This window comes from Cyprinus carpio, chromosome A14, assembly GCF_018340385.1.
Source record: "Cyprinus carpio isolate SPL01 chromosome A14, ASM1834038v1, whole genome shotgun sequence".
NCBI lineage: Eukaryota > Metazoa > Chordata > Actinopteri > Cypriniformes > Cyprinidae > Cyprinus > Cyprinus carpio.
This window is the reverse complement of record NC_056585.1, coordinates 21421604-21436052: the sequence shown is the minus strand read 5'-3', so window position 1 is coordinate 21436052 and position 14449 is coordinate 21421604. Positions and strand designations below refer to the sequence as shown.

Below are 14449 nucleotides of genomic sequence, written 5' to 3'. Positions count from 1 at the left end.
TATAAAACAACACACACAAGAAGATTCAACACAAATACAGAAGCACAGGCCTCACAGAATATTACCAATCCCTAATGAAAAAGACTTCACAGGGATGAGAGACGGAATTCAAGTAAGGGACTAGAGATCAATCGAACAAACACACAACCCAAAACGCAGACTGACAGATGTGCAGGGAGAGAGAATACTTACAGAGTGAATGGTGACCGAGGGAAAGTAGAGGTGGAGGAAATTGTATTTTAAGGTGGTTGTGGGGAAAAAAAAACACAAGGGAAAAAAAGAATAAGGGAAGAAATATTTGAATCCCAAAGAGTCTTCAGTGAGATTTTAAGTTTGGTACCCATATGGTAGAAAAAGCAAATTATCTGCATGACAACATTATGCCCTCTTCTGCAGAAATACAGCTAGACATCTTCAACAATACAACACTTTTCACTTACAAATGCAGATCCACCATATGGGTAGCAAAATATTCCTTGTAAAGTGTTCATTACAGGCTTGTGACACGAGGATACATGCAAATACTCACTTGACTACACACAAAATGTAAACTGAGCCAACAAGCTCTCAGAGATGGTTCTGACCTTTCTTAGAGATAACTTGATGGACTGTGCAAGTATCTGAACTGGCCAGTAAATAAATCTGCAGTATTAGTGCAGCTCTGTGCAAAACTCTGAAACAAAATTAATCTCCCTACACAGAATCTCGGCCAGAAGCTTTGAAGAACTCAAACGGTCATCGTCTACAAAGTTCTATAAATCCCCTGCCCGCCATGTGTTTGTCTTTTAAACATTTTAGTTAATTTGATGCTGTTAGCAACCAATAAATGTCTAGTGCGCTTCATTCCATTTAAAACCATTTAGTATACTTCAACTCATTCCACAGATTTTAATCCCTCAAAAAATTTCAGAACTGCACAGAACTATTAGAATAGAAATACACAAGTATTGGAAGAACTATTATTGACACAATATTGCACACTATACCACATTTAAAGCCTTTTCATAATTTCCCCTAAAGAAAATGTGGACAAAGATTATATCTCATACTAGATAAAGTATATATTACAGGACTTAATAGTTTCAGGCTAGCTATCAGTGTTGAATAATCAGCACTAATAAAAGTAATACATTATGATACTGCGTTACTCCATTAAAAAGTAACTAAATGCATTACTTAGTAATTTTTTTGGCAAGTATTGCTCTACATTGCTTTTGCGTTACTTTTTGTCATCTGGGTTGGGCGTGGTTATTTGTTTTTTTAATAACAAAAAAACACTAAAGTTCTATTTTGGGTAACTGTAAGGACCCTTTCACACCAAAAGTGATATTATTTATTTCAGTGAATAAATGGGAAAACAAAGTAAGTTGCGTTACTTATTTCATTGTAAATGCAAGTAGTAACATGTTTAGCAATCTTGATTATGTTACTTGTAATGTGCTACTCCAACACACACTGATTATTATTATTTTTGGTTCTGACAAAAAATACATCAAGTATCAAATAATATTTTTCTGGATTACATTAAAATACATAACTTTTTTGGTGGGGTGAAAACATTGGCATGGCAAAAAAAATCTGAACTGTTGAGCCCAGATACAATCATTAATGTTGAAACCATAAACCCACTTTATTACCTTTAAAATATATCAGGTATAATGTTATTATTTATTATTTTGTTATAATCAAAAACAAGGATAATAATTAATCATATGGAAAATGGCACAAGCCTGTAATGCACATTTATACAGAATATACACATATAAATACACACACACAGACATGCAGTTAAGGGAAAGATGTACTATTACTATTGTTGAGTTAAAGGGGTTAGAGTTCATGGCATTTTGAGGACATATTAACCAATGTACTTGACAAAAAGTTGTGAGATTGTAAATTTATGAATGAACAGACAAAGATATGCACATAAACAACAATCTATCAAAGGATTTGCCACCAAGTCCCTTCAGTACATGTAACATTCAGTGTGTTATCAGAAACAATATGGCTGCCATTTGAACTCTGTGAACTACTGTAGGATGTTTAGACTTTCACGCTTGCTCATTTCATGCTTAAACAGGTTTGCCTTCCTAACAGCGGTTTCTCAACAGGGTTGAGCATACGTTGAGCATAACTTCAGTGGGGCTTCTCTGTGGCATCTAATGCGGCCACTTCCCAGCTGATCTAAAGCAGAGGGGGGACATGGCCAGTTTTAACCATGCCTCAGCAAGCCTCATCCTTTTTTCATCATCCTCCTGTAGAAGCAAGGATGCGCTCGTGCCAGTTCTACATTCTTCTGTCATGCAAGAAATGGAAAGCATGATGCACTCTGATGATTGAGCAGAAAGGACAATTTCTTATCCTTTTTTTACCTAAGACATACAGTTCCAAAAAAATAAAGAATGTGAATCCTTTTGTTTTATATGGATTTCTTAATATATTGGTCATAAAATAGTAGATAAACACAGTTTGCTTAAACAAATAGGCACAACTTATTTTGACCATTGCAGATCTGCAATTATAGAAAATGTGGTAGTTATATAAAAGCATTTATTTTATATAAAGTATTTACATTTTCTATTTTGCATTGGTTCGCTGAAGATGTATAATAGTTTATCTACTATTTGTTTAAGCAAACTGTATTCATCTATTCAAATTCAATGACCAATTTATATAGAATACTAGTTAAATCCAAAAAGGTTCACATACGTGTTCTTGCAACTGTATTAGGCTACTTCTAACATGTGTACCATGGTATATACTAAATGAGCTGTTTTTGTTCCTAATTGCATTGCATACTACTTCTCTTAAAGTATTTTTAGACTAAAGGGTTTTGCTGGAGGACAGCAATGGAGGACACTAACACTAATCAGACACATCTTTCCCATGAGCCCACCACAGCCTCAGGACTGAGTGTGAGGGAAAACAGGCCAGAGCAGGCCGAGTACACTATACCATGTCTCTTATAGATGGGAGGCTTCCTGTAGATGTTGGGCTCCCCTGTGGCTGAGAAGAAAGGGAGAGATTAGAAATAAAACATGGAGGAGAATGTAAGTGACAGGCAGAAGAAAGCAAAGTAAACGGGCAGGAAATGCTTTTTTGTTCTTCCTTTTCAGGCTTCCAGGGACCTTTAGGGTAAGGTGGAGGAGAGTGGAATGGTTGAAGAAAACACATAAAAGGAGTACAGCCACATTATAGATGTATAGCATAGACAGATTCAACAGTTACAGAGACTTTGATTCATTAACGACACTTTAATTTATATTCATATTTACTGCTGGATGAATATGATAATGATGAAAGCAGCCAATGAGGTGAATGTCGAGGCCTGGCCTACCTGGCACATGGAAATGCTTGGGAGCTGGGTTTGTGGTGGGTGTGCTGGACCGGGCATCTAGCTGATTGTAATAGGGTGAACTTCTGCCACTCTCAGTGCCTGTAGCAAGCCCCAAGCCAATGACAGTAACAGAACCAGAGCATGAGTGCACACTTCCTGTGCGCCCTAACCACACACATTCAATCATCACACCGGCGATCATCAGATCAATGATCCAAGATTAGCCAGGCAGGGACAGTATGCATTTCAAAACAGAAGAAAAGACATACTGTGCCAAACAGAGGGGTGCATAGGATGTGGGTGGAATGGCGGTACACACTCCCAAATAACAGCCAAACATATCCCACATAAAAAGCCTATAAAGCTTATTTTGGTTAAAGTCAACATGAAATCTCTTACTGTGCTCTTGTTGTAAATAATTCATCATAATCTTATTATTAAAAAAAAATGTATTTCATCAAAATTTAATAACTTTTGGGTGACATCACAACTTTAAGATCCAATCAATGCCAGATGAATAAAGTACTGTCTTTCCCAGTGTTGATATTGCTAACTAAATTAATTAAAATATATTCCCGTTAATTGAAATAAAGCTGAAAGATAAATAGAAATACAAAAAATTATAAAATGATTAAAACATCAGAAAATTACTAAAACTAAAATGAAAACTGAAAATATGTAAAAAAAAAAAAGCTACTTCAAAATATGTATAAATACTATAATAGTATATAAATAATACTAAAATAGCACTTCTCTTTTCTCTTTTGTCACTGAACGTCCCATTTTACTTGTTAATAAGTCACATTACAGAGGTAAAATCGGTTGTGAATATCATTTCATGCTGACTTTAAAATCACTATCAGTACTCAACATCAGTCACTACACTCTCATAAAAAAGATACAAAAGCTGTACTGGAGTGGTACCTTTTCAAAAGGTAAACCTTTGTACCTTATTTACCCGTAAAGGATGCATACTGATACCTTAAATGTACATATCAGTACCTAAAATGTACAGTACATATCAGTACCTAAATGCAAGGGTAATGCCCCAGTAACAATACTCTTGAAAAAGGTTTTGCACTTTTTTCTGAGAGTGTTTGCTATGTCCTTGTTATATAACGGCAAACCACAATTTTATGTACACAGGCAATACAAGAATTATATAGTATATTTCCCACTATACTGCATACTCAGTATAGTTCTCAAGCCATTTCTGTTGAAAAGACCAGCTTAAACCAGTATGCTGATTCAAGCTGGTTAATGCTGGTCCACTATACATGTTGTTTACCAGCAAGAAATGCTGGTCAACTTGCATAGTTTTCTGATGAAGCCGCAAGCTGGTTACACGAGCATCCCATAAATCAGGGATGAGAGTGTGTTTTTTGTTTCTGCTCAGCAGCAGTGACTCACCGTATCTGTAGTAGTGCTGTGGAGAGCGAGGCATGATGGGAGACATGCCCTGTCTGCTGTAGGTGGGGGAGTCTATGTACCCCGGACTGGAGGATCTTCTTATCCTCATGTCCATACTGTCATACATGTCCTAGTCACATAAAATGCCATTATTCATAACTATGTCTGTGAGAATCTCTCATTTTCATTTACTAAGATGATTCATGACGATTTATAAAGCAACAACTGTCAATTTAACACTTAATCACACACTTACGTGCTAAATCTACTTTAGACAGATTGATAACTTGCTTGCAAAATATATTGCTGTGGACTTAACACAGTAAATCTGAGTCAAAACTTTTACCTGAGAATAAGGGGAGAGTGTGCCCAAAGACTGTGGAGACAAAAAAAGGAGTGAGTGAGTACAACAGTGCATCAGAGATAAACCTTCAGTATCTTCCTCCATGACATCTAATGTGTAAGGGGAGTGAAAAGAGCATGAGGATGGAGGTTAAGGAGCCACTGTGATCAGACCAACCTACTTTGCATCTCCTGCAGAACTGAAGAACTCAACATCATCTACTCAGCAAACATAAATTCAAGAGATAGTTCACCCAACTATACATGATTCTCATGTCATTCAAAACTCTATGATTTTTCTTCTATCTACCACAAACAAAATTATTAAGTAGCTTGTGGTCACTGTTCACTTCAATTTAAAAAACAGAGCAGCATTGACATTCTGCTAAACATATGAGGTGGTAGTAAATTATAGAATTGCACATTTTTGGGTGAACTGTCCTTTTAAGCAACATCACACAAATCACTAGCATTTTTCAGAGAGCTTTCCAAAAGCAAACTAAAGAAAGGTGGCTCAACCAAAAGCACTCATATTCACTATTAATAGTGGGAGAAAGGCACAACATAGTGCTTCAGCAAAAAAAAAAGCAAACAGCCAGTAAAGGGATGCAACATAGATGAGATACTCAAAGCTAAGCTCGGCTAGGACCAGGCCAGTAGATTCGGTAACAGGGGGAGACATGCTAGGTTGACCCAGAGTGGCTCTAGTGGTCCTCTAGGGCAGTACCTCCCCAAAGCTGAGCCTGTCATCGGAGCAGTATCTGTGACTTGGCTCATAGGACCAGAAGTCTGGCCTCTGCACTTCATAAATGGCTTTAACCTTAGGTAGCGCCGCCAAGTCTTTGTAATAAAGGATCTCGTTCTCCATTTTTGCCTGAGGAGGAGGGACACATGACAGATACACACACTCACACGTCAAATGCAATGAGCAGGCCTAGAAAAAACAGCAATAATGACAGGCAACGACAACATTAACAACACAATTAAGTGTGGGAATAAGCCTAGTTGGTGCACTTTTAAGCAAGTGCCGTTAGAATACAATTGAGATCATGATTGAAACTGTAACATAGCCAATAAATGCTACAAAACATAACATGCAAACTGAAGTTACCAATGATACCAGATAGTATTTTAAGGTTTCATTTCTATATGAATCTCATCTCACGCTTGACCTTCAGCAGAGTATGGAGCTGCAGGGCTTGACAGCGCATATGCTTACAATGCCTTATGAATACATCAATCACACACACACTGCACAAAGGTTACACACTCGGGCCGGCCTTTAATTCCACATGTGATGTTAATGACTGCACCACTGCAGAACGCACGCAAACACATTATGAACAAGCCAATGAACTCAAGCACGAGAGTCATCCATCTTGGGATGGCCAATAATACTTACATTTATGCATTTGACAGATGCTTTAATCCAAAGCAACCTTCAGTGCATCCAAGCTATACATTTTATCAGTTCATGCATTCTCTGAAAATCAAACCTGAAACTTTCAAGTGCCATGATGTACTAGTTGAGAAACCACAGAAATCTTCATGGCACTTTACACTACCAATCCAGTGTTTATGGTTACCAAGATTTTTTAATGGTTTTGGAAGAAGTCTCTTATGCTCAGCAAGGCTGCATTTATATGATCAAAAACAAAGTAAAAACTGTAATATTGTGAAATATTATTATAATTTAAATTAACTGTTTTCAAATTTAACATATTTCAAAATGTAATTTATTACTGTGATGGCAAAGCTCAATTTTCAGCATCATTACTCCAGTCTTTAGTGTCACATGATCCTTCAGAATTCATTCGTTCATTTATTAATTCAATCATTCACTCTTCTTATTATTATGAATGTTGAAAAGTTGTGATGCTCACATTTTTTCTTGGTTTCTACCATACTAAGAAATAGAACAGCATTTATTTGAAATAGGAAACTTTTGTAACATTATAAAAGTCTTTACTAAAACTTAAAGCTCAAGTATTATTTTCTCTCTCCTTCTCTTTAAAAAAAAAAAAAAAAACCTTACTGACCCCAAACTTTTTCTTTTACATTGTAACAATAAAAGAACAGTTAATTCAAAATTGGACATTATGTCATTATTTATATAATCAATTTTGGTAATTTGGTCATAACTGTTGTGTGTTTTTGTGTTCCAAAAGAGAAATACAGTCAAACAGATTTGGATCATGATGACAGTTAATAAAAGATGACTGAATTTTCATTTTTGGGTGAACTGTCCCTTTAACTTGTACCTATCATTAACATGAACACATTATGTCAAAACAATGACAAAAATGATCATAATTTAAAAATCAAATGTTCTGATTTTGTGTCATTTACAGATCTGTTGTTTCCTTTCGAGCTGGACAGTTCATGTCTACTTACACAGATGACTCTGCTGGGTGAACTAATGCTAGAGCCTGGCGGAGAGATGGAGGTTTCTGATGTGCGCCTGAGCTGTAAAATAAAATAAAGAAGAAAACAGAGGAGCTTCAGAGTGAGATCTGCAGGCATCTTGTGTAACTGTACAAAAAAAAAAGAAAGACATTTACTCTGAGTTTCCTCTCTGCTCGAGATGCTTGTTTACACACAGGATGCCACACCTCTGAACCTGCGAAACACAGCCAAACAAAGACGAGAATGTTAGATACAGCACATAAAACTTCTAATCCAGCCATGTGTTCATTCAAGACACCTTAAAATGACTTGATTTAAGACATGAAAATATGGGATTATGAGATTAAACCACATGGATTTGAGTTGATCAGTAATATATATATATGTAGCAAGGACACATTAAATCGGCAATAGTGACAGTAAAGACATTTACATTTTTACAAAATATTTCAAATAAATGCTGTTTAAAGATTATCACAGTTTCAACATTTATACTAATAAAACATTTCACTAGCATGTTAAATTATAATAGTATTTCAAAATATTTTGAAGAAAATGTTCCTGGTGGACTTGCACTATGAGATTTTTATTGTAAATTTTATTCAGTTTGGCATTTTAGACCTACAGTACCTGCCAATCACATTCCTCCTGACCTCAGTGGTGAGTTTGAGATTTGGAAGCAGATGGATAACTCAAGCTAAGGCAAATACATTTAATGTAATAACTCTATGAGAAGAAAGGCCAGAGTGCATTCATTCAACTATGTTATTTTAATTTCAAATTGATGGGGTTTTTAATCTGATGCTCTGTCTCTGCCTGGCTCATTCTCTCCCTTTCTTGTTCCCTATGTACCTCTCTCTTTTTGCATGATAGTAATGTGCTGACGGCTGGCTCTGCTGGCTTTTAAATGCATTTACCTCGAGACGTGTTCGCTAGCCTGTAACACACTTACAAATCTCAATGCTGAACGTGAAACAGAACAGACAAACACAGAGAAAGACCTGCGGTGCATTCTAATGTTCGCCAGCCACTGGCACTAGAAGTCATATGAGCGATCACACAATTTTACAGAGGAACTCTACTGAATGGAGCATTAAGATGGATCAAGATGAGTTTCTTCATATAAGTCTCTCTACAGCATTTATCTCCCACATGAATCTTGCATATTGTTCATGATGGTCTGGAACTAAAGCTTATATTGAAAAATTGTCATGGATTATTCCATAAAGAGCTCTTTTATTAGCAAAGTGCTCATCTGCTCTGTCACAAGGATGAACTTGTGAATGAATATCTCAATTATTTTTCTAAACAAAAACATGATTAAATTTCATAATTTTGTTTGAGTAACTTACTTTACAGAATAAAAAAAAAAAAAAACATTTTAATCTTTCATACATTTCAGAAAACATCTTTCACAAGGTTTCTCAGAAGAATTGCCAAAGTGTGTAATGAAAAGTTAAAAAATCTCCTAAAGTCACTTTAATTTCATACTCTTACTTCTCTGTACAGTGTCAATGAGTGCCTGCTTTTTACTTTGTGTGTTCAGTTGTCTGGGACATAAGATCTTTGCTCATCAATGCAAATCCCATAGGCACCTGAGACATTTGAGATTTCTCATGTTATTGTATACACATTATGGAAGGCTCCAATATGCCCAATTTCCCCTCAAAAAATAATATTACTTTTAAATTATTTGGACACTTTCTACATTGCAGTACATCAGGTATATTAACTCATTCAATTTTGATGTTATCTCATTCCATAAAGTTTATTTGTTCATTTTAGAAATCTTAATTTTAAATATATTATATATTTTTATATTATATTACATATTTATGTATTTTTAATGTTCATTGTTACAATTTTTTGTAACTATAGTTTGACATATTTCCACATTTTAGTAATTGCAAAGCTCTTAGAAAATGAATAGAAAATAAAACAGCTCATATAATTTGTAATTTGACCACTTGAGGATGACAATCACTATTTTCTGAAAGTTAAGCAACTTTCACTGACCATTTGTTGAAAAAAAAAACAAAAAAAAAAACACTTCCTTATTTGGAAGAGTTTCAGAGCCCTTCTTTGCACCCTATTCATGGAAAGTGCCGGCTGTTGGCCTCTGTAACCTCTTCTCACCTGTGAGATACATCTCCTCTCCTTCTATAAACACCATCTGACACCTGGCACAGCGAGCACAAGTGGGGTGGTAGTGCTTCCCTCCAGCCTGGACAGAAGAATAAGAACATATTAGGGGAAGTCATGGCCTAGTGGTTAGAGAGTATGACTCCTAACCCTAAGGTTATGGGTTCGAGTCTCGGGCTGGGAATGCCACGGCTGAGGTGCCCTTGAGCAAGGCACCAAACCCCCAACTGCTCCCCGGGCGCCGCAGCATAAATGGCTGCCCACTGCTCCGTGTGTGTGTGTATGTATGTATGTACAGTTTAGATGGGTTAAATACAGAGCATGAATTCTGAGTATGTGTCACCATACTTGGCTGCACGTCACTTTCATATTATAGGATGCTCTAAAAGATTTCAAAACATGTACAGCGCATACATGCAAGTGCTCCACCTGTAAAACCCATTATCATGAGCACAATAAACACAGTAAACATATATTTGTCTCAATAGTGTCCTCCATATTAAGCAACAGAGCACTCCTCTGCTGTTTTAATACTGCTCAAGACTCATTTCATCTCAACAGACGTTTAATGACTCTCTTGCTCACCGTACACACATTTAAAGATTACGTAGATTCTTCAGTGCCAAGAATCAGTAATTGAGAGAATTGTTCCCCTGGGCCAGTAAAAAAAAATATGAGCTTGTTTATGGAACTGCAGATAATTAACAAATATATATATATATATATATATATATATATATATATATATATATATATATATATATATATATATATATATATATATATATATATATATTTACACTGGTTGTTTAGAGTTCTAGTTGAGGAAAGGGGATAAATTAGATTGAACAGAAATGTCCCCTAAGTGAATGGTGTAAAAAGGCATTTATGTATTATAATTAAAATTATACAACATTAACTTAACCTCACAGTTTGTATTTATGTTGTTACACCAGTAGGTGGTGACAAGTGACTGTCTTTATAAGTGAGTCATTGGAATCATTCACTCAGTTGATTTGCTCAAAAATAGGGATTCATTCAGGAACTACACAAATTGTGTTTCTGAATGAATCATTCAATTATTTAATCATTCACTCAACTGACTGATTCAAATCTGAACAACACATGTGACTTTGTAAACAAGACATTTAATCATTTATTCACTTGGCTTGGTTCAAGACTAATTAACTGGAAATAATTCAGCAACAAAATGTGTCTTTATGAATTAATCACTGAATGAGCCACTAAAACAATTTGTTCAAAACACTGATTCACTGAGAAACAAGACATGTGACTGTGTTCATGAATGAGTCATTGAATCAGTCACTCAAATGATTAATTAAAAACATGCATTAATTCAGGAACAAAACATATGATTGTCTTCCTGAATATGTCACTCAACCATTTAATCACTTACTAAACTGATTCATACAAAACTGATTAATTAATATGGAATGAAACGTGACTGTCTTCATGAAAGTGTCAGTTGAATCATTCACTCAACTGATTCATTTAAAACTGATTAATTTAACAATGAATCATGTGACTGTTTTTATGAATGAGTCGTTTAATCAGTCACTCAAATAATTTGTTCAAAACACTTATTCAGGAACAAATCAAGTGACTGTCTTCAGTGAGTCATTTGAATCATTCACTCAAATGAACTGTTCAAAAACACTAAATGGTCAAATGGAGACAAAATCACTTATTCTTTTGTGACTTTGTTTGGAACTATCTACATTAGAAGAATAAAGACCAACAAAATAACTGCCCATTATGTATGTAAAATGTAAGTACTTAGACTAGTATGACAGTTGCTATTTATAGACAAACACTGCAAATACACCAAATGTTGTCTCATTAGGAAGCCCAGAGAAGAAAGGGGGATAGTGGAGAGGAGGCACAGAGCAGGTGGCGAAAGAAGGCCAGTTTATGAACTAGAGACATAGTGTATGCTGTCATTGCTCCAGGAATCAGCAAGCTGTCAGCTTCTAAATGCTCAGAGGCATGTGGTATCACTAGGTGTCTCCTAAGGGGAATGAGTGCAAATCAAACAGGCAGATAAAGATAAATCAGCCTGTGTCCCACTAGCTATAAATAACTGACTTGAGCTCTCGCTGGAACACAGAGCACTTCACACCAGCCACTCAGACTGGGATAAGAGCAATCAGAGCGACAGGAACGAGTTTGTATGTGTGAGTACACACACATCTCATTCAAATGCGTGTGTATTAGCATTAAGCTTCATCAACTCTGGAACTCTCGGCTGTCAAATTATCTCCTTTCTTATTAGTATGTAAACTACCTCATCATCTTTCTCTTCTCCTGCGACCGTCACATTACTCAAAGTCTCTCACGTTCTCTGTCTCTCTCTCCATGACTCCACAACCCTACTCGGGAGTTTCAGAATATAGCAAGTCAACAATAAAAAGGGTGCCTGCCAAAATAATCATACTTGCTTATGAAGCGTCAAAGGCCAGAATATTAGTACAAGCCACAGGAGAGGAAAACTTAAGACAGGGCAACCCACTGGCTCTTCATTAGCTCGATCATTCATTCTTTCAGTAACTACCCATTGAAACAGTGGTAAAGAGCCTAAACGTTTAGCGCTCCATTTGCAACAGGCAAGCAGAAGCAATAACTGTGATGCTTTCCTTACTTGTTTATTCTCTCAAACCGTTATCCTCTACTAGTCTCTCAAAGGTGTATTTTTTTGCCATCTGTTAACCATAAATGGTGAAAGTGTTCTGACTGAGAGAGAAAAAAGTGAGGGATTTCTGAGGGAAGGGTGCTTCAAATGGTGGTTTAATTCCCCTGTCTGTCTGGACTTCTTCATCCATCAATTCATGTTCTTTTCAGGTATAACTCAACTTAATCAAAGTAACTTAATTACTGCATCCTTGATAATAAAAGGTATTTATTTCTTAAATTGCATTTTAAGGTATAATATTTGTTATTGTTAATAATAAGATGTTATCATAGGCAGATTTAACTTCTGTATTGGGGGTTCCTGGGCTGTCAGTCTGAGTTGGGGGTGGGGGGGGGGGATCCATTGGACACTGGTCCTGTGATTGGATGTAGACTCACCTCCAGCACACGTCCACTGATGTATCTGTCGCATGTTTCACACTTTATCCCAAACTGGGCATGGTAGTCTGACTCACAGTAAGGAACGCCGTCTCTGCATGCAAATTAAGACTCACATGAATTAATACATTCTTATACTATTACCAAAAATAAAATACAGGTGCTTAGATTTTGCAAAACCAGAAAAACTATAACCTTTGTGAATCTATTATTATTATTATTCTCATGAAAGTCCCCAACAGGAGCACCTTCTTATACACATACACATTACCGTTCAAAAGTTTGGAGTCCGTAAAACTTTTAATATCTTTGAAAGAAGTCTCTTATGCTCACAAATCTGCATTTATTTGATGAAAAATCTAGTATTGTGAAATATCATTACAATTTCAAATAACTATTTTAATATTTTTTATATTTATTTTTAACACCATTATTCGAGTCACATGACTTTTTAACGGTAATGTATATACAGTGAAAAAGTGTCCACACAAATTTCTGATTCTAAATTGAATTGTACATTTATCCACATATTTTATATCCACATATACCAATGATACATAGACCTATTACTGGAAGCAAATTAATTAATCTGGATACAAACACAAGAAATAGGCTGCTTTGTGCAACACAATGTGTGGCTGAAAGAAAGCCAGCAGGTCAACAGAAGGAGTGTCACTCACTTGCTGATGTACTCGGCCGTCAGGACCAGGCCGCAGGTCTGACACCTGAAGCAGCTCACGTGCCACTGTTTCTCTAACGCCAGCAGAGATTGACCCTGTTTGATCTCCTCCTTACAACCTGCACACTCTACAAAGAGCCATAAGGAAGGGAAGAGAGGTTATATAATGAACTTAAAGATCAAAAGTCTTTCCTGTGTCCAGTCGGCCTTGACAGGTTTATAAAAAACACATGAATTACAAATCAATAAATCAGTATTGAGGTTAAGTTAGCAGAAATACACTGTTGAGCTATGTAGGCCAGCATATGATGTATGACTGTAACCGGATTTCGAGCACAGAAAGGTCAGCGCATCATTTGTTTTTATTTGGAAGAAGTTCAGCTAGGTTTAGAGTATTTGCACTGTGACACAGAGCTCGACTTTCTTCAGTTCACCTTCACGATCAATCAGGTAAATCTTTACACAGAGACAGATGTTAAAGTATGCGTTCATTCTTATATTCCAACTATTTCTTTCCTCCTTTTCCCTGTAGCAGCTGTGATTACAATCGTTTAAAGGGTTACTCCACCGCAAAATGAAAATTTTGTCATTAAGACGAACAAAGTTTTTACGGGTTTGGAACGACATGGGGGTAAGTGCAATGACAAAATTTTTATTTTGGGGTGGAGTATCCCTTTAAGAGAAACAGAAGACAGCTCATTCTTGTTATGTAGTAACTTCTATGAAGTAACTTGAAAAAACCTGAAAATGATTTTGTTTTAATTTGTAGTAATTTAAACCTGTATTTCTATAAAAGGGTTTGCCAGACTTTCAGATCCTTAATCTGGTAAAGCTCAGGCAATTCAATTATATTATAAACACAATGCCAAGACTATTAGAGGATTTCAAACAGGATAGAACTTAACAGGATGGAAATAAAATGCTAAAGTCAGTCACTGCTCAGAGAAGGATTTTATATATATATAATGTTTAACACATTAATTTAAACAATTAGTTATGAAGAAATAACTGATGACAATATTTTAACACAGTTAAAGCATTGCCCC

General features: G+C 36.0%; 1 protein-coding gene across 1 annotated transcript in view; it reads right to left on the bottom strand.

Moving 5' to 3' along the window:
* LOC109077449 (actin binding LIM protein family, member 3) overlaps positions 1–14449 on the bottom strand; it is a 51943-nt gene that overhangs the window by 6610 nt on the left and 30884 nt on the right. Inside the window, 10 exon segments of the mRNA XM_042770202.1 lie at positions 2956–3006; positions 3338–3436; positions 4748–4877; positions 5094–5123; positions 5817–5963; positions 7484–7555; positions 7651–7709; positions 9632–9719; positions 12725–12818; positions 13405–13531. Of these exon segments, the coding sequence (XP_042626136.1) occupies positions 2956–3006; positions 3338–3436; positions 4748–4877; positions 5094–5123; positions 5817–5963; positions 7484–7555; positions 7651–7709; positions 9632–9719; positions 12725–12818; positions 13405–13531 (897 nt within the window).